The 22040-nt window shown below is 41.4% G+C and overlaps 1 protein-coding gene across 1 annotated transcript in view; it reads right to left on the reverse strand.

The window, feature by feature from the left end:
- Positions 1-22040, reverse strand: part of Exoc6b (exocyst complex component 6B) — a 455557-nt gene that overhangs the window by 112299 nt on the left and 321218 nt on the right. The window contains 1 exon segment of the mRNA NM_001109246.3: positions 21853-21926. Coding sequence (NP_001102716.1) covers positions 21853-21926 — 74 coding nt within the window.

Consider the following 22040-nt stretch of genomic DNA (forward strand, 5'->3'; position numbering starts at 1 on the left):
GTTAGACAACACAAGGAACTATCAGTACCTTAAATGAGTGAAGTGACAAATGTTCCCGAGAATCTTCAGAAGGGAGTGCAGCCTTGCCAAGACCTTGATGCAAGAGCACAGACTTGCTCTGCTTGAGCTATTAATTTGAGGAAATTCATGATGGAAGCAATAGAAAACAAATACAATACAGTCTGCTTTCTTGTTCATGCCACTAACTCTACTGTCTGGTCAATAATTATATACAGCACTAGTAGGGAGAAGAGTGTAGAAGTGCAGTTAGAACTGGGTGTGAGTCTTCCCTGTGTCACATCAACAAACACTCATTTAGATCCCTGACCTCTCAGGCAATGGAAATGAGTGGAGAGGAAAATAAGACTATAAAAATGCCTGACATGGAGTGGCATTCCAGAAGTGCTTTTGGTAACATAATATAAATTAGAGTTAACATTGATATATTTTAGGTATGAAAAGAAGCACCATAATCAAATACAACATCACAGAAGCAACGACAAAAACCTACAAATAAATTAGATTTCATAAAAATTTAAAAAAATGTTTCAAAAGATGCTATCAAAATAAAATGATTTCTGTGATAGGAAATAATATCTGCACATCATATAACTTATAAAAGTACTGTCCAGAATATGTAAAGAGCCCTTAAAGCCAAATAACAAAACGACAGGTAACCCACAGCACCTCATACCTGTGTCTCAGGATATAAGCTACCAGCTTCTATTCTAGGGTCATGCCTACCTGCCTGTTGCCGTGTTTCCATCATGATGGTCATAGACCCACTGTCTAAAACTGTAAGCTCCAATAAATGCTTTCTCCTGTAAACTGCCTTGTTATGGTGTCTGTTCATGGCAATAGGAAAGTAACTAAGACAGCTTCCCAGTCTAGTTGGCAAGAGATAAGGCACAGTCACACTTCTGCTGCTGAGACAGAGCTGTTCCCAGCCACCATGACAGAAAGTATCCTCTGCACCAATACAAACCTTTCCTGCCTTGCTTGCTTCTGACATGTATGCTTGTTGCAATGAGAAAAGTAACCACTGGAGTCAGCCCTACAAACACATACTGGGGCAGGGGGAGAAGAGTAGGCAAAGGACAGAACTGAAGACAGAATACTGAAATATATATGAAGGGTGGACAGGAGAAAGAAGACCCCCATCCCCAAGCCTAACCAGGAACAACAGACATGGGTACACTCAACTCCTAGACTCTTGTCCCCTCTGCATTTTCATAGCTTGCTGATGTCCTCTTTTAACTTAGGAATAATTTTCTCAAAGCTTTCTTACAAAGCCACCCCTCTTCCTTTCTGGCCATCTTTAATGAACTCTCAGCCAGTGAGTCAATGACATAGATGAACATCTAAAGACTCCTCTCCCTGGAACATCCTGCCCAGATGAATGGAATAAAAGGTTATGGCTAAATCTCCTCAGAAAAAGGCAGCTGGGGAACCTTCCTATCCAAAGGCAGAATCCACTGCCCACAGGCAGAAGTTTCCATGCAGTTTGTAAGGGAAGACACTAAGAAGAATATGTCCTGCTATCAGCACTGTCTTCTCCAGCCTTGCCAAGGAAGAGCTAAGAAGTACAGACATGTACGTTTAACCAGAATTGCTGAGTGAATCTCGAGCTATTAACCAAGGATCAGAAGGAGCAGGATCATTAAAGTCTCCTGTCATGTTCCACAACAAATATAAGGTAAGAAATCACCTTCAAAAGGACACACCTAAAGGTAGTAAGTGTGTTCTAAGGGTCCAGAACACAAGAGGTCAACGTGCATAGAACACGGAGATGATCTAACCCTTAAAATGATGTCAATGGGAGAAATAATAGAATAAAAAGACCACCATAGATGGCTCTCCTGTCACTAAAGAGATTTTAATCTCTCAACAGAAATGAAAACACATCTATGCTAGTTAATAACTTTAGCCTCTACTCTATTAGAAAGCCAGCAAAGAAAATTTTTTAAAAGTAGTGAAATTACACATAGAAAGGTGAGTTCTAATTCATCCTCAGAAACTAGTGAGGTTAAGTGCCATAGAGAGTATATACCCTTGGAATTCGCTGGCTCTGTTAGAAGGTTTCTACTGCTATGATAATATACCACGACCACAAACAACTTGGGGAGGAAAGGGTTTAATTTCAGCTTATAACTCTTAGGTCATATGACTCTGCTGAGGGAAGACAGGGCAGTAGTGCAAACAGGGCAGGACCCTGGCAGCAAGTGCTGATGCTTCCTGGAGAAATACTGCTTACTGGTCTGCTCAGTTGGTTTTCTTATCCATTCCAGAACCATCTATTCAGGGGCTCTGTGTTAAGTTCCCTTTAAATTCTATAATTTCCACTTAGGCAATGTACTACTGGACAGCACTGAGCTGTTGCAAGCGCCCACACAAAAACAATGGAGACTGGAGCAGACAAGGGTAAGTGCAGCCCAGGCTTCTGAGGATCTATGGCATGCAGAATACTGAGGCCCACACTGAGAAAAGGCATGGGGAGAAAAGACAGGAGGAAAACAACAGAAGGTGCCTTATTAGTCTTGAATAGTATTACTCAGATATCGCTGCCATTCCTCAGGAGCATCTATTGACCTGCAGACCCGGCTTAACTATCTTCTTTACCTCTGCACTCACATATGATGACTTGTCAGGAGGACGTCTGTCTAGTGTGCTGACGTTCCTTGTTTCAGGTTGTTACAACCACCTGCCATCTCTTTATACCCCAGTGCACTGATAGGTAGGTTGCTGCCCTGCCTCTATATGGTACTGAAATTCATACACTTCCAGCCATGAGCCCATGTTACACTTGGACATGTTCTGTTTACTCTAAGTATTTTCAAGTGATTTTTTTTTTTTAATTTCTTGGCCATTCCTCTTCCACAATTTTCAATGCCAAGTTATGGCAAGAGTTTTAGGCTCATGGGGTTTCTTTTTAAAATGAGTATCACCAACCTAAGTGATGTGGTGGTGGGGGGAGCATTTATTAGCAGGTGTACATAATCAAGCTACATTTTCTCTAGACAAACAAGATCTTTACCTGGTTCTGAAAAACAGTTATCATTCTCTTTGAAACAGGCAGCCTACTAGAATGTAAAGCCAGCAAAGTTGCAACAGCAATTGGATAATACGTATCATACACAAGACAAAGCTGAAGCACTTGCTAATGCTTAGCTGGCTATCAGTCAAGAAATAGACAAATCCAGAACATGTCCAATACAGAGGTCGATGCTAGCAGCAAACCACTGAACTGAGAACAGGACCCCCATTGGTAGAATTAGAGAAAGGATTGAAAGAGTTGAAGGAGCTTGCAAGCCCATAAGAACAACAATGCCAACCAACCAGAGCTTCCAGGGACTAAACCACTACCAAAAAACTATACATGGATTGACCCAGGGCTCCAACTGCATATGTACCAGAGAATAGCCTTGTTGGGGCACCAGTGGAAGGGCAAGCCCTTGGTCCTTCCAAGGTTGGACCCCCAGTGCAAGGGAACATGGGGGGATTAGAGGGGATTGACTGGGGATATAGGGGGCTTATGGACAGGAAACCGGGAATGGGAATAACATTTGAAATGTAAGTAAAGAAATATATCTAATGAAAAAGAAGAGGAGGAGGAAGAGAAGGAGGAGGAAGAAGAAGAGGAAGAGGAAGAAGAAGAGGAAGAGGAGGAAGAGGAGAAGGAGGAGGAGAAGGAGGAAGAGGAAGAAGAGGAGGAAGAGGGGGAGAAAACAGAAAGACCAAAAAAAAAAAATAGTGGAAAAGTTCAGGCAGAGGACGTTGGCTTCCCACAAACTAGAAACAGTTGGGTGGCAGCTCTACTTCCAAAAGGCTCACTCCACTGAAGCAAAGCTGCAGTCTCCATCCTGGAGCTGTGTTACTACAAGGAGTGAGTAATGAAGATGAGCCTGGTAAGTCACTAAGGAAAGCAGTCATCCACATTGTTAAGTATCATAAGATGCTAGAAACCACCATACACGCAAACACAGCTGTATTCCCTTATGTGGCTGATGTCTCTGAAGTCCGGTGTCACAACTACATTCTTGTCACCTCACTCTTTTGCATTAAAGAGCACTGTCCAAGAATATTTTTTTGAAGATCAGTGACTTTATTTCTACAGATAATATAGCCTATCACTTCTCACACAAACACCAGTGAAGGGAGACCATGGTAAGAGCATTCAAGTTTCTAATACACCTCCCCTAGTCCTGTGAACCAATAGCAAATTTTAAGAACCGTTTTGAGAAAAGGAAACAGAGAAGTGAATTCCATACAGTTTTCCCTTTAAGAGTGCTACTTTATTGTTTCCTTTTAATCCTGCTTGTATGTATCAATGAGGGTTTGTAGGTAGAAGGTATGATGTGTGCCCCAGCAGAATATGAAGCCTTAGTAGTTACACTAATTAACCCAAGAAAACAACCAAGCACAATCAAATATGTTGTGACAATTTTCCCTACAACTTTATTTTGCTTGAGAAATAATACAGAAAAGAAATTTCAAATGGCACCAATGCCATTTAAATGTTTAATCATAAGTTATTTCCAATGTGATCTTCTTTCTCTACCTACTTTAATTTTTCTGACTTTAATGATTTAATCCTCATCTAGGTTTCCCTATATTTTGTACTATAACTTAATAACAATGAACTTCAGTATGGAATGCATTCTCTCTCTGTGAATGTGTTTGTTGGTTTCTATCAATAAAAATTTTCTACTTCAAAAGTATTGTGGGTAGGGGGGCAGGCCCTGAGACAGATGTGTTGTTAGCAAATCCGAGAAACAGGAAGGACACCCTCAGAGACAGCAGTGAGAAGGGCAGTAGTGTATGTGCATGTATGTGCCTAATCTATGCTGTCTTGCAGAACATTCAAAGACCTCTGCCTTTTACTTAAGAGTGAATCAGGATACCACAATGGAGTATCCTGAGAGTGAAAGGATCTAAATTTTACTTAAATTTTTCCTGCCTGTGGTTCCACTGAGAACAGCCTGTAGAGAGGCCAGTGAGAAGCCACTGCCAGGACACAAAATGTGACAGTTTAGTGCTAGATTAGGGGAGAACTGCAAATGATCGAGTTCTGGGCATGTTTTAAGAGAGAGAAAGTACACTTTTTTGATAGACTGTATGCAGGATGTGACAAAACCATTAGTTGAGTGAGGAGACCTACAGAAGGAACAGGGAAGAAGCCAGTTCTGGAATACTCTTGAGCTCTACCAGAAAATGACATACTTGGTGTGCTGTGTTGGCACACTGGACAATGGTGAGCATGTAGAATGTGCTCTATCTTCAACACTTATTCCCTCAACATCAAACTGTTGCTCAACAGGAATCATAAATAAACTCTTTGTCTTAACAGAATGACTTAAACTTTATTGTGAAGACAATTTCGGCATCCTGGATTTGGTGTATGGAGAATAAGTACTGAGATTCTGCCTTGTTTCTGTGATGCTTCTAAATGGGTTCCACACACCTTAGACCAAGGCTAGCCATGAAAGATTCTGGATGAACCCCCTGGCTATATCTGTACAGTGACAATGTCCCTGTGGGAACCCAGGAATGAGAAGGAAATGATTTCCTCTGCAAGCAGCAGAGCATAGTAGCTGGTGGGGATCTACCCACCTGCACCCGGAATCCCTTCTTCCCGACTCTCACTGTCAACTCCTTTCCTCCGAGCATTTGCCTGCCCTGCCTATGGCCATGACACCCAAATCCCATTAAACTCTAGCAGAGAAAATGAAAGTGAAGATCATAGAGTAGGAGAACAACGATGACTATTTTCTTTGCGTGTTTGGGAACAACTAGGATTCAGAAATCCAATCTACATGCCCTCACTTCTAAGATGTCACAAAACACTATGAAATTAATGCATCAGAGCAACAATTATAAAAGCCTAGTACAGACAAGGCCCATGCTACTCACCAGAGAGGGGACATCAAGGGCAAATAAAAGAGGGTTTCTGCCCTTTATAAACATGGAATCTAATGAAAATGGATGATTAAACAACTGATTATAAAAGTATTTATAATGAAGGGACAGACAAAATGTCAGGGACTCAAAGAGGGAACAATTAACTGCCCGAGGAAGATGGGGCAGATTTATAAAGAGATGACATTTGAGACAAAGTGTGAAGGAAGGGAGGAAGGCTGTCACTCTACTGAGATAGAGCTCTTTGTAATAGGCAAGGGAGCCTTAAAATTCTCCCAGATCAGAAAGGCTACTGGGGTGTCTGGGTAGAGGGTATATGTGGAAACATGACAGGAAGAGGATGTGAGAAAGGCAGCTGAGGACCACCCCTGCTTTGCTGGGGCTGATACTTTGTTATTAAACTCTTAGCCTCAGTTTTAGTAGTAAATGCCAAGACTTATGGTGGTAAGGATATAGGGAGATCAAGAGAAACAGGAGCAAGGCTGAATTTAATACTTTCCAGAAAGAATGAGGGACACAATTACATCTGTGTCACCTTGCCGTCCTGTCCCCTTTCCCTATCATGTCATCTAACTGGGCAATGAAAGAAGAAATGTCCACACAGAAAGAAGCAAATGTAGCTGGAACCCCAAAAGAAACACATGTAAAACCACTTCCTTAATTTTTTGCCTCGGAGGTCATTAGGGAAGAAGTAAAAGTATTTGTATGACAAACAAATCAATCACCCTCCAGGACTACAGTCAGTACCTGATATAAGCAGGGAAGGAAAATACGTCCTCTAACTCTTGGTCCTGCTCTGGGGAGACAGCACATTACGGTGGGAGCACACGGCGAAGCACAACTGCTCAACTGATGGCCAGAGGCGAAAGACCAGAGAAAGATGGGGGCAGATGAGGTCCACTGTCTTTTCCAAAGACCTCCACAAAGACCACAGACTTCCCATTGACACCCCACTGGTGTTCTGTTGGTTCTGTTTTAGTCTTTGATATTGTTTATTTTGTGTATTTTAAGATAGGACCCTTTAATATATGCTAGCCTCACATTAAACATGCTTGGCTTCTAAGCCTCAGGTATTTAAAGTTCTACCTTTTTCCTAAAGCCCCAAGCTAGTAAAGCAAACCTTAAATACGTGAGCCTCTGGGAACCACTTCAGACCCTCAAGTGCTGCCTTTTACTAGGAGTTATCGTTTTAGAAATCTTAGTCCTGCCTCTATTACTATTAAACTTCTCCTACCTGCAGAAGCATACACGTTGACTTACTACTTCTAACCATAAAAGACTTCTTTACAACTAAGATTAGGAATAATCTTAGAATTCTTCTCTTGTACGTCCCTGTCACTGCATTGGAGGTTCTAACATAGTAAGGCAAGAAATGAAAGGCCCTAGATACAGACACTATCAGTGAACACATTCCACAGAAAGTCCCCAAGCAACTAAACAGGGTAAGTACTTCAGCAAGTTTGAGAGTCAAAGCCAATAAACAAAACACAGTTGTATTTCCATGTGTACAAAGGAAGAATTAAACACTGACAGTAAACCAGTAATAGCATTGTAACAAACATGTAATGTGGAATCACTTTGGCAAAACAGGCAAGATTTGCTGAAAGTTACACAGCACCAAGATAGACTGTGGGGAGACAACATTCTTGAAGGGGAATGATAAATGTCAGAATGTCAATTTTCTCCAACAGACATACAAATTCAAAATAACCCTGATCAAACCTCCAGAAAGCTTTTTTAAAAAGCAGAGTTTCAAATGTGTGTGTGTGTGTGTGTGTGTGTGTGTGTGTGTGTGTCTTAGAATAACCAAACAATGTTGAAGGAGATACAGGTGGAGAACACATGCTACAAGAGACCAAGATTTAACCCAAAGATCAAGAGAAAACTAAAGGGTATGCACAGATATCAACTGAAAAAATATAGGCAAACCATAAACAGACCAACACATTTAGACCAACTAATTTTAAACATTTCATTTTTATTATGTGTGTGTCTATGTACACACATATAGTGCCAATAGAGACCAAAAGAGGCACTGGACCCTGTGCAGCTACATTTGTAAGGCAAACGTGAGCAGCACACACAGGACGAGTACTGGGACCCATGTCACCTGTAAGAGCGGTTTTTAACCGCTAAGATCTCTCCAGCCCCTCAACTGATGTTTGATAAAGCTGTCAAGGCATATCAATAAAGTACCAACTTTTTAATAAACTGTGGTAGAAGAACCATAGCTTCAATGTGAACCTGGACTATACTTTGTACCACACTGAAAAGCTAACACAAGATATACTATCACAGACCTAAACCTAGCTTGCATTTTAAGGCCTCTAGAATAAAAAAAAAAAAACAAATAAACAAAAAACCAAACCAAGCAAGCAAGCAAACAACAACAACAACAACAAAACAACAACAACAACAACAAAAACTAGAAAATCATCCTGACCTTGAGTCAACTGAAGATTTGTTAGGAGAGGAAACACAGAGCAGGAACAAATTTAAAAAAATACAAGCCAGTGTCACTGTAAATGAAATGCAAATAAAACTTTTTATGAATGAGGTTTTCCTTTCCAAATGTTACTGTTAAGAAAATGAAAAGATGGATGGATGAAGGGAACTGGGTAGGAGAGGGGATGGGGAGGGGAACAGGGTGTGTATATGGATCAGGTAGGGAGAGCTGGAGAGAGAATGGAAATTGGTGGGTTAAGGTATCTCTAGGAAATGCCAGAGACCTGGGATTGGGGGGCAGGCAGGAAGTCTATAGGGGTGAGTCTAACTGAGACTCCTAGCAGTACAGGATATGGAACCTGAAGTGGCTACCACTTGTAGCCAGACAGAACTCTCAGTGGATGGACAAGGACAGCAACCTACCTACAAAACCTAAATATGTCCTACCTACAAAATGTGCAGGGACAAAAATGGAGTGAAGACTGGGGGAATGTCTAACCAATGACTGCCCTAAATTGAGATATATTCCATGGGCTAGAACCAATCCCTGACATTATTAATGATATTCTGTTATGCCTGCAGGCAGGAGTCTAGCATAACTGAGAGGCTCTACCCAGCAGCCAATGGAAACAGATGTAGAGACCCACAGCCAAACATTACATGGAGCTTGGGGAGTCTTATGGAAGAGTTGGGGGAAGGATTGAGGGACTCACAAGAGGATAGGGACTCCACAAGATGTCCAACACAGTCAACTAACCTGGACCGTTGGGGGCTCCCAGAGACTGAACCACCAACCAAAGCATGACAATGGGCTAAGCCTAGGTCTCCTGCATATATGTAGCAGATGTGCAGCTTGGTCTTAACTTAGGCCCCCCCCAAAACTGTCTCTAAATCGGTTGTCTACCTATGAATCCTCTAACTGGGCCACCTTGTCTGGCCTCAGTGGGAAAGGATTTGCCTAGTCCTGCAGGGACTTGATGAGTAGGGTTATGGTGACACTCAAGGGGCCCTCCCCTTTCTAGAGGAAAAGGGAAGGAGAAAATAGGGGGAGATGAGTCATGTAAAATGAATAAATAAATCAAGTAATGAAAACAGAAAATGATAATATAAAGAATAAGAAAAAAAACAAGATATTTACAACAATGGGCTGTTAACTAGAATATGTAAAATCTTTCAGAACTCCATTAAGAGTTAATTTTAGACCTAGACAAAATTTTAATTTAACAATATCAGAATAAAGACATATGAAGGGTTGGTGGATGATGGTGCCAGCTCTCAAGCCTGATGACCCTGTCCCAGGACCTACGTTGTAGAAGGAAAAAACCAATTACAAGGAATTGTCCTCTAACTGCCACACATAGGTGCGCACACACAGACACAAAGACACAGACACAGACACACACAGACACACAGACACACAGACACACACACACACACAGAGCGTAGTAATTTTTTAAAGTGTCAAAATGAACCATGGCACTATCTAACACATGCAAAGGTATAGAAAAGCTGTAATCCTCATGCACTGACGGTAGGGATGGAAAATGACCAAATCTCTTTGGGGAGTAGTTTGATAAACCACTTTTGATAAAGATAAAATACACTTTTATTGATTTAGTAATCAAGTATTTAATCTGAAGAAATAAAAACATATGTTATCCTAAAACCCTGTACATTCCTGCTTATTGTAGATTTACTCATAATATCCCCAACATAGAACAAACCAAACACTAGTCAACTGGTGAGTAAGCAAATCGCATACATGAAGACATACTACTTGACAACAGCAAGGAATGAAGAACAAACATAGCCCACCAGTGTGGGAAACTCCAAAGGCAATCTGCTCACTGAAAAAGCATGACTATCATAGAGCAGTCTGGAGAAGACAAAACTGTGATGTCAGAGATCAGTATGGTCTGCAGTGATGACTGGAGTGTGGAATGACCTACATTCTTATTCATTCATGATGCTGGGAATGGAAAACAGTCCAACAGAGAGCAGCTTGAATTTTAAAAGAACAAGGTTAATCATGAAACCTGCATGCACATGAACACTTCCATGCTAACAATCTGAGCAGCTTCATTTACAGTGTCCTGCATTAGTTATTTTCTGGGGAAGTGATACAATGCCGTGACCAAAGTGACTTATAAAAGGTTATTTTGGCTTGTAACTCCAGAGGGAGAAGAGTCCATCACAGTGGGGAGCATGGCAGCAAGGGCAGGCACAGCAGCCACAGCAGGGAGCTGAGAATTCCCATCCTCAACCAGGAAGCAGAGAGAACTGGAAGCAACAAGAGGCTTTAAACTCTGAGAGCCCCACCCCCACTACATTCTTCCTGGATCAGAACTATACCTCCCAAACCTTCCCCAACAGCACAGCCAACTAGAGACCAAGAATTCAAATGCCACAGACTATTTGGGCTAATTCTTATTTAAATCACCACATAGTCCAAATTGAAAACAGTGTGCACAGAAATGAACAGATTAATAGGTAAATAATAACAGATCAGTGTTAAAATTTAATTCATCAATAAAAAGAATGTACTATTGAAATGGTTATCACTGTGAAGACATCAGAAAATATCATGTGGAACTAAAGAAGCCAGACAGAATACACTAAAGAATGTCAACTTTAGAATTTTCAAACTACAGATGAGTAGCCTGTGGGCCAGGAGACAGACCAACTTCAGAGAAGCAAAAAGGATTCTGTGTACAACAGAGCTATTCTCAGAGAGGGTGCTCACAGGAGAATGGATACTTACCAAACTCAAAAAAACCAAAAACCAAAACCAAAACAAAAACATACATTTTGTTGGAAACAAATTATACCTTAAGTAAACTGATTCTTAAGAGTTTTAAAACAGCTTAAAATATTAGTTATGTTAAACCCAAAAGCTTAACTAAAATGACACAGGTGTTTATAATACATATATCATAAAGACCAAAAGGAGGCTCACAAAAGTACAATTTTACTGGGATTAGCTTTCTTTATATCTTTAAAGTTATTTTAATATGCAATAGTCTTTTTTCTAAATAATACCTTTTAATGCAAAAAACAAACAAAAAACCAAAGCTAGCTACCAAATTATAATTGATTATAAACATGAGAAATCCAGATTCATGCTTTCAGTCATCACTTAACAGAGCTGAGGACATTTAATAGCTACTATTCTCAATTCCTCACTGACCAGGTGTTGCAGAACATGAGAAGCCAGTGACAAAGGGGTCTCCTGATGTAGACTGCAGATGCAGTGTCTACACAGACCCCATAAAACAGGAGTAACAATGGCTAGATAGTAACAGTACTACTAACATCAGTTATATGCTAATCAAGCATTAAGTGCCATGATCATATTATCTTAATACTTACACTTATAAACTTTGTGAGTTAAAGATTTTTATTTTGTAGGTCAAAAATTACATTTAAGATCAAATAATTTAATCAAATATCACAGCTAGTAACCCACATGTGCCCAGCTCCAAACTTCACGCTGCCTTGCTAACAGTACAAGTTCCAGAAAGTATAGTCAACCCCAGAGAAGAGAAAGCTTAAGAGTTCGTAAACTAAAAGGTTTGAGAACTGCTGAGCACTAGGCCACCATAAGCCTTGAAATGTTGTTTTCTGCTGGCCTCCTGGACAGATACTGAGTTTCTAGATTAACTGAACATTTCTCAGTGGCTACATAAAAACTAGGAGTCAGGCTTTTTTTGTTTTTTTTTTAGTTTTTTTTTTGTTTTGATTTTTTGTTGTTTTTGTTTTTTTACTACTAGTTATTTTATGTGAGTTTTACCAGTATTTAAAGAAGGGTAGGAGTGCTAAGGATATTAGAGGAAGGAGAGTTGTTTTTCCAAAGAAATACTATCTAGTAAGGCTTCACAGTCAAGTTTAATTTTTCTTCAAAATAAGAGTTCCTTAATGGCATGTTAGAATGTCCTATCCTCTCTTTTTCTATAACTTCAGTGGGTTGTTTTATCCCTTGAAACTGACAGTCCAAGAAGGAAATAATACAGGACGGTCAAGAAGGACCTACTGTAAGAGATGGACCACCCTTAGGTACGGCTGCTTCTGTGCAAGCCTGTCGCCTTTGCAGGTCCCTGCTTGCTATTGTGTCCTCACTCTTCTCCCTGGGACCCACTGCCCCAGAGAACCAACCTTTGCGACTCCTTGGAACTTGCCTTTGCTCTTCCACTCTTGCTTGCTTCCCACCTTGGCACTTTCTCGTTTGTGTGCCTGTTCTGTTTGAGCTCATCTCTTAGGCCCTGAGGAAGACTGTCCTGGTTTCCTTCCTCCACTGAAGCCATTTGGTTCTCCTCTCTCCTTAGTCCTTAGTCCTTTACTCATTCCTGGTCTCTGAACTGGCCTAGAAGGAATCTGTAAGTTTAGGGCTCAGTACTCTTTTGGGCAATTGCTCCTGAGGAGTCTAGGAAGCATGGAATAGTTTATAGCAAAGCTTTTGTTTGGTTGGTTGATTTTTGGTTTTGGTTTTGTTGTTTTGTTTTCCCCAAAATGAAATATGCCCCAAATCCTTAAATCTGGACCTCATTGCTGTCTCTCATTGCTGCCCTCCAGTGGCTGTCAATGATTCAGAGATGTAGGTGTGAGGTAAGTTTCAGGGCCTCGCTCTGCTGCTTTCTCCTTGGATTGAGTGTTTTCCAGTCCGACCCTAGACAGTGGAGCTGGCACACCTGAGGTCAGTGTTCGGAACCCTGAAGTTTTCACTCAGCCCCAACACAACCTAGCATTGCTAGCAGTGAGACACATCTGTGACGAGTCTCCCACCTCTCTTCCTAAAGTTGGGACTGTGTCCAAAAAAAAAAAACAAAAAAAAAAAAAACAAAAAAACCCCCAAAAACCCAAGTTTCGAATTTGTGGGTATGAATATACAAGCCAAGTATTAAATACAGGAGAGCTCCTGGATTGGCTTTTAAAAAAGGGACACAGAGCACAGTGGAATTCCTCAGGCTATCTTGGAGGCTCCCCAGGCATCTAAGATGAAGCAGAAGGAGCTCAGTGGTACAAAGTATGGACTAAGGCAAAACCACCAGGAAGCCTCTCTACTAGGATTGTTTACATAATAGATTACACAAATTGTGGCTTGCAGGACTTCTGATGACAGCAAGAGCATGGAGATATGCACAGCTAGTCAGATATATTACCATGACCTCTTCTGACCACCAAGTGCCTTTGAAATACAAGCAATCTGGACTTCATGTCTGGTCTGTCTTCTCCACATATTCATGCCACTAGCTTAGCGGAACAGATTGTCTTTACCAGGACAGGTTGCTTTAAGGCTTAGGTGTGTCCATCCTTTTGACACTACAACATAGTGTTGCCATCTAGAAAATTCAACAAACAAGTATCATAATTAAGTAAGTTATTACTTTTGTTGGGCCACATTCAGAGCTGCCCTGGGCCATGTATGGCCTAAGGTCATGGAGCAGACACAGCAGGACCATTCCTTCCAGACCTACTATCCACATGAGCCTCATAGTCCACAATTTATCAACCTATTTGTTTGTGACTGAGGCAGATGACTCCTGAGCTTGCAGGCTGACACGCTTACATTTACTCCACTGAAAAGGAGCCCTGCCAAGCAGCAGTGCTTGAAAAGAGCTTCAACGAACAAAAGCATTGGCCAGACAGTTCCCTGATATGACAGCTAGAGTGAAAATGGCCCCATAAGTTTATATATTTAGCTGTTTAATCTCTAGTTTGGTGAAACTGTTTTGGGAAAGATTAACACGTGTGGCTTTCTGTATTCATTCCTCTATTGAAGAGCATCTGGATTCTTTCCAGCTTCTGACTATTATAAATAAGGCTGCTATGAACATAGTGGAACATGTGTCTTTGTTGTATGTTGCGGCATCTTTTGAGTATATGCTGAGGAGAGGTATAGCTGGGTCCTCAGGTAGTATTATGTCCAATTTTCTGAGGAACCTCCAGACTGATTTCCAGAGTGGTTGTACCAGCTTGCAATCCCACCAACAATGGGGGAGTGTTCCTCTTTCTCCACATCCTTGCCAGCATCTACTGTCACCTGAGTTTTTGATCTTAGCCATTCTGACTGGTGTGAAGTGATATCTCAGGGTTTTTTTGATTTGCATTTCCCTCATGACTAAGTGGACTACTACTCAGCTATTAAAAACAGTGACCACATGAAATTCTTAGGCAAGTGGATAAAATTAAAAAATACCAACCTGAGTGTGGTAACCCAGTCACAAAAGAACACACATGGTATGCATTCATTGATAAGTGGATATTAGCCCAAAAGCTTGGAATACCTAAGAAAAAATTCACAGATCATATGAAGCTCAAGAAGAAGGAAGACTAAAATGTGGATACTTCATTCCTTCTTAGAAGGGAGAACAAATATTCACAGGAGGAAATACAAGGACAAAGAGTGGGTCAGGGACTGAAGAAAAGGTCATCCAGAGACTGCCCCACCTGGGGATCCATCCCATATGCAGCCACCAAACCCAGTCAGTATTGCTGATGCCAAGAAGTGTTTGCTCGCAGGAGCCAGATATGGTTGTCTCCTTAGAGGCTCTGCCAGAGTCCTACTGATACAGGTGAGGATGGTTGTAGCTAACCATTGCACTGAACAAGGGGATCCCAAAGGAGGAGTTAGAGAAAAGACTGAAGGAAAGGAACAGGTTTGCAACCCCACAGGAAGAACAACAATATCAGCCAATTAGATTCCACCAGAGCTCCCAGGGACTAAACCACCAACCAAAGAGTACACATGGAGGGGCCCATGGCTCAAGCCACATCTGTAGCAGAGGATGGCATAATTGGACATCAATAGTTGGAAAAGCCCTTGGTCCTGTGAAGGCTTGTTTCCCCAATGTAGGATAATGCCAGGGTGTTGAGGTTAGAGTGGGTGGGTGGGAATGGGAGCATCCTCAAAGAAGCAGGGGGAGGAGTAAGGGGGTGGGGAGGGAAGGGAATAACATCACATACATAAAATATCCAAGAAAAATAAAATTTAAAAAAGGTGTGGCTTTGTTGGAGGAGGTATGTCACTATAGTTGGGCTTTGAAGTTTCAAAAGCCCATGCCAGACCCAGCTTCTTTTCTCTGCCTCTAATTTTAGATTAGTTCTAAACTCTCCTCTACTGCTCCAGTGCTGTACCTGTTTGCCCAGTGCCATGCTTCTTGACATGATGGTCAAGGATTCACCCTCTCAAACTGTAAGCAAGCCACCAATTGGTGCATTCTTTCACAAGTTGCCTTTGTCATGCTGTCTCCAGCAGCAATAGAAAAGTAAGACACCTGATGAAGGGGTCTTAACACTTCCCTCTGATGTCCACCATCAAGACTATCTCTTTCATAAATTTATTTCCCTACTACACAGCCACTAGGACTACTCTCCAGGGATCTTTGTGCCAGGCATGATGATAAATTTCCATAATTTTAGCACTTGGGAAGTTGAGGATCCAGAGTACAAATCCAACCTGAGCTACATGGTGAGGGCCTGCCAATAGTAATAGTAACCATAATAGTAACAGTAACAGTAATAGTAACAACAACAACAATAAAATAAATATAATCTTATAAACTGTCTAAAAGCCCCTCACATTCCAGCAGGTTCAGGACTAATATGAATAAGCACTTGTGGGAGGTAGCTTCATGCTAACAACTCCTTATTTGTGATAAGAAATGATAACTTGCACCTGGGGCCTTTTGAGATATGGGGCTGCCCAACTCCTACTTGCCTCTGGTAAAGTCCCCCAGTTAGTCAGTAGTTTAGAATGGTTATTCTATGAATCAAAGGATATTTTAATGTGTGCTGGGTCACAGAATCATCCTTTGATGTAAGTGTATTTTCTATTAAGACGAGCATTCAAATAATTAACAGAGGGAAGGTTCATTTTAGGAATACATAATGTTCAGAAATAGTACCACAATCCATTCCACAACCAAAAAGAAATGGACAGGTAGCTCTTTAGACACTACAGTTGTTTTTAAGGAACGCCTATGTCTGCAATGGAAATGCACTGTGTTTACTTTAAATGCAGGAAGAAGTTGGGGAATAAGTGCCCTAGAGGGAATATCCCCAGCTCATTCTAAAAAAAGCCCAGATATCTTAGGATGGCTCAGTGTGGAAGTGCCTTGCCAACAAGCTTCATTCAGGAGATCTGATGCAATGCCACAGGCTTGTTCATTCAGCTTCATTTAACTCAGATCAAAAGTAACTGCTGAGGCTTCGAAGGTAAGGAGAAGGTAATATTACCAAGAAAAGGACATCTGCAACTGTTAACTGCTTGTAAGACATGGACGGTGAACACTGTAAGCTAAATAAATACAGCAAACACTTCTATGGACAGTTGGAGGTCCTCACAGAGGACACGAATAACAGCAGCATCAATTACTCTAGGGTAACACATTTTACAGCACTGAAGGAGGATAAAGCAGACATTAAAAAAGTTTCTCAAGAAACAACAGCTGAATGAACAAGCCAAGGCATTGCATCAGATCTCCTGAATGAAGAAACAACAGCAGAGAATAAAGACAAAATAAGACAAATTAGGAGACAGGGGTTAAAGAAGATCTTAATAACCAAAGGAATGAAAAGTCTACATCTTAATTAAACCAATACACACTCACATTGACATAAACACACTGATACACACACACACACACACACATTTATACACACAGATAGATAGATAGATAGATAGATAGATAGATAGATAGATAGATAGATAGATAGATAGATAGATAGGCAGGCAGGCAGGCAGGCAGGCAGGCAGGCAGGCAGGCAGGCAGGCAGGCAGGCAGGCAGGCAGGCAGAGACAGAAACACAGAAACATAGAGAGAAAAACAGAGTCTAATTTTCTTTAAGTTTACCTCTCCTCTCTGAATATTTTATAGCTCTTCGTGACTGAAATGGACCCCTTTTGTACTTACAAATTCAATTTGCTCCTGATCTGCACTTTTCATGCATAAGTATTCAATTCCAGCTAGACTTTAAGATGCAGCTTATGTCCCAATTTCTTTACATTGAATTGACACTGTGACTAGCTGAAGACAATACAATGTGGTGGAAGTGATGATTTGCTAGTTCTGAGCACAGACCTCGATGTTTTTGGCCACTTTCTCTCTTGGAACCCTTCCCAAATGGTGTGAGCAGGTCTAGAGCAGGCTGCCGATAGCTCTTCATGGAGCAGTGAAGAGCTGGCCATAGGTCTTGAGAACTTTACATTGGTCAGTCTTTTCAATGCAGCAGCTGACTGTAGTATAGAGACTTGCTCAGTGATCCAGAACTGCTAATTAATAGAACTCTGAGCTCCACACATGATTCAAGCCAGTGTGTTATGGGAGTCAGATAACTGAAATACATACAGTATTCTACTGTCTCCAAGACAATTCTTACCACATGTCCATGTTAGGATCAAGGATTTAGTGATTACCTGTTTGATCTTTAGGCAGGAGTCACTCCCAGTGTGTACTCACTGTGCACCATTTAAGCTGTGCGCAGAGCAAGCACTCAGTGTTTGATGAAATGAACTGGAATGAAAAGCCAGTGCTGATGTTCAATAGCATTTCTACTCCACATTCCCCATAGAACTGTTAGAAAGTAAAGGGCCACCAAGAACCTACTGCCGGCCCACAATAATCCCTAAAGATGAATAACAGAGGCCACCAATTCCTGGAGTATAGCTACCACTTTAAAATGGTTCATTAAATGAGAATTTATTTTGTCCTCAAGCTTTAACATTTCCCAAGCTTGGAATATGAAATAAATATATACATATTTTTGCATGAAAAATTATACTGAAATTAAACTTATATAACATAAATATGAATGTTAAAGAAAAAATCCTTTCAACTTGTACTGCAGAGTTCATTATCATTAATAGCAGATTTTCTAATCCTAGAATCTTAACAAATGAAAGTGTATGCCAATGTATTTTAAGTCTGAAATATCATGAAAGCTTGTATATTCAAAATGTCATTTCACTTTTTACTGTAAGAAGTAAAAAAATGCAAATGGAGTAAAAAAGGATGAATAGCTTTATAATCCTCATCTAATCTTCTTTCTAATGAAATTACAGGGCTTTTCAATTATACTCTGCTATTACAGCCTATACAGAGTCTTTCATCAACGTCCATATTTTGAATATGTTTTAAATTATCAGTCACCTAATTGCATCTGAAAGTCTAACACAAGAGAACATGAGCACCTGATCGGCATGACACACTTAGAAAGCAGACAGGCACTGAAAGAGTCTGCATCCTCAGGCACACCAGGTCAGCCCACTTTTATATGGGCATACATCCTACATTTTACCTTTTATGGAACTCTGCTTGGGACAGACACAGCTGTTCCCTGATATGGCTACTGCCACCTTGAAGTCATAGCACCTGTGATTGCCTACAAGAAAGTCCCACAAGACTGGCCTTTGTGCATTCCTCCTGGAAGTAAAGGAGGAGTGATTCTCCTCCCCTCTCTGAAGGTATGCAAACATTTAACAATCATTGGGACAGGAGCAGTTCTTCTGCAATAGCTTAGCTGCTGTAAGTTGCTGGCACTCCCTATAAACAACCCCTTGAATCTCCACTAAGTAACTCCTGCTAGACTTGGGTGGAATTTTTGGGGGGTGTGGTTGGGGGGTTGTTCTGGGGGCTGTTGTGTGTGCTTTCTTTTGGATAAACAGACACTTGAATAGGAAACGTCATAAAACATTTGCCTTTACCTTTCACTTCTGGCATTTCCGTTACCATTCTAAATTATTTTATTTACTATTATTAGTGTGTGTGTTGGGGTGGGGAGTGGAGTTGTACACCTGCCACCATGGAGGTCAGTGAATAACTTTGTGAAGCTAGTTCTTGCCTTCTACCTTTATTTGGGTTCCAGGGAGCAAACTCAGGCAGGTTTTCATGGCGAATGCTTCACTTGCCGAGTCATAGTCCTGGTCCCTGCTAACTCCATTTACTGTTTTGATCTCAGACATGTAAAAGCCCAATTAAGTCTATTAATAAGTTGAATAATAAAATCAAAACCTAAAAAGGTTTAGATAGCTGTAGAATGACAGAATCTCTGTGCTGACAAATCTGAAAGAAGAACAGGGCTAGTGAATGTCCGACCTGTAGGTTTAGTCCATAAGACCGTCTGCAGGCCAGATGAGCAGGGAGCACTCCTGCATAGGAGAAGACACCAGCACCAGGAAAGAGGACACTGGTAGCATAAGGAACAGAGAGCCAAAGCCTCTTCTAAAATGAGCTGGCAATGAACACACAGTCAAAGGGCTAGCACTGAGACAGGCTATGGCCATCTTCACAATAATGAGACTTCTTGGAGGTGAAGGTGTCACTTTGGGTAGAGTTCTTCCCAAGTGAGACCCAACACACAGTGTGGGCTGGGTGTTCTGCAAAAATGGAGGGAACATGGCAAGTTCTTATGGTACACCCCCCAATTTAGAATAGTGCTTTAGGACTGTGAGGAGTACAAACCACAGAATACGTAGCCACACCTCATCTTATGTTAAGTCCCCTACAGTAATGAACAAATAAAATTTTACTTGTAGTTTGAACATCTGAGAATGACCTAAATGAACAAAAAGAAAGAGATCTTTTTAGACCAGAATGTGAAAGGCTTGTTTTGTAGCATGTCAGCTATCTGATAACAGCCTAAGGATGCTGTTCAAATCATCTAGGTTGGAAATTACCCCTTTCCAACTGCTGGAACAGAGAAAGGAATAAGTAGAATTTATGACACATTGAATAAGAAGAGACACAGTCTGTCATTATCAGTAAAATTTTGTAGTTTGAGCTTTTGCTATTTAAATATCACAAAAGAAGCTCTGGGGGTAGAAATGCAGCACACACAGGCCCTTCAGAATCTACACCATTGCTCATGCGGGGCTCACAAGTTCTTGAGCCCACACCGGATGTGCTTTCCATTTACCATCAGATCACATTTTCTTTGAACACTAATTGCTTCCTATAGGTGTCAATGTCACAAACTATTGAGAATGATAACATTTTCTTTACATGAACAGTGAAAAAAAGAAAGACTTTTTCTTGGATATGTCTTTCCAATGAAAAACACTTTCTGTTTTCCAAGAAGCTTGAACTGGCTTAGAGGTTTTGGAGAACAAATTCCAGAGGAAGGGAATGGATTCCTACTGAACCCTAAAACAAAATTTCACTCTTTACATCTTAGATCAAAGACTAAAACTTGAGCATCTCAAATCTAGAGGTGGAAAGTATTCAGTCCCATTTCTGACAATGCTAGGAAAGCTGTACGAAAAGGAGAACCCCTAACCCAGCCCCCAAATATTAAGTTGACACACGTTTCTGGGACGTGGCCTGAATCCTCAACCCTAGGCGGACTATAGACACATGATTCTGCTGAACAGGGCTTTCCGGAATTGTCATCAATGACAGATTACACCGCCCATCCACAAGGGTCTAGGGCTAGCTCAGGCCATCCATTACGGGTTAAAAGCTATTCCGGCAGGAATCCAGGCACAGTGGTAAGGAGGTTACCCAGACAAGGGGTTCTACAGCTTTAAGAAACACTCTGGGCATCTACAAGTTTTCAGAATGCAAACTATGTCAGCTTTGAAAACAAGAGGCACTGCATCATTATGGCAGGAGAAACAAAGCCAGCCCCCTTCTAAAACAGACAAAAAAAGATTGTTTTAATAGGAGAGAAACATCAGTCATTGATGCTTACTTCATTCACACTTTCTATCCAACCCCATCCATCTTCAGAGTGAAGAGATGACAGAGCAGTTACAGCTCTCCCTTTTGGCCCCCACCCACCTTGTTCTACTATACCCAAAACACCAGGGCCCACCAACCCACCCTTTCTAGTCTGCAAGAACAGCCCTATGGGTGGCCTTTCCATCTTACGGGCTTGTCAAAGCTCAGGTAGACCTAAGTACCAGCCTTCATCAGGATGCTGTAACAGGACTTCCCACCAGGCTAGCACGACTGGTCAGAACCCTTGCAAACCATCTGTAAGCACCTCACTGTTGCTGATGGCTGAGTACATTCTACAAAGGAGGCAGCAAAGAAAAGTCAACAAACCAGACTAACAACCCAGAAAGCAAAACATTTCATTTTCCTTCAACACTACTGGCCACATTATCCACACACAAAGTACTCTAGGCGGGCAGTCTCTGCATCAGTGCACCTGCTTAGCATGGGTTTGACGAGTCATCTTTTCGCTGTGTCTGCAGAAGTCAATGGCCACACAATGGATCGCATCACTTGAGGGTCACTTGAGTCCCTCTTACTCTATGGATCCCTCCTCCCACCCCCTGCCTACCCTTCTACCCACAAAATCTTTACTCCACCATTGCTAAGGATCTCAGATAGCTAAATAAAAGAGGTGGCCTCAAACACAGGGAAAAGCCCTTAGGTCTCCAGTGTGAATCACCAATGCCAAACCCCCTCCCCTCCCCTTTTCCTTAAGACCTGATGGTCTTCAGTCACACATCTTAAAAGAAAAACAAAAAACAAAAACACAAAGACTTACTTGTCTCAAGTCGATGAAGGCCAACTGCAGCGTGTCCTCCTGGAACCCAGGCACCGGGCCGGATCTGGCAAACTCTGTGGGAAAGAAAAGAGGATAAAAAGCGCCTTTAACTAACCATGGACAGGGAGATTGGCAGACGGATGACAGGGAAGACAAGAGAGGCTGGGGGAGAGGAGGCCTGGGCTTCT

Source organism: Rattus norvegicus, chromosome 4 (genome assembly GCF_021556685.1).
Source record: "Rattus norvegicus strain SHRSP/BbbUtx chromosome 4, alternate assembly SHRSP_T2T, whole genome shotgun sequence".
NCBI classification, from domain to species: Eukaryota; Metazoa; Chordata; class Mammalia; order Rodentia; family Muridae; genus Rattus; species Rattus norvegicus.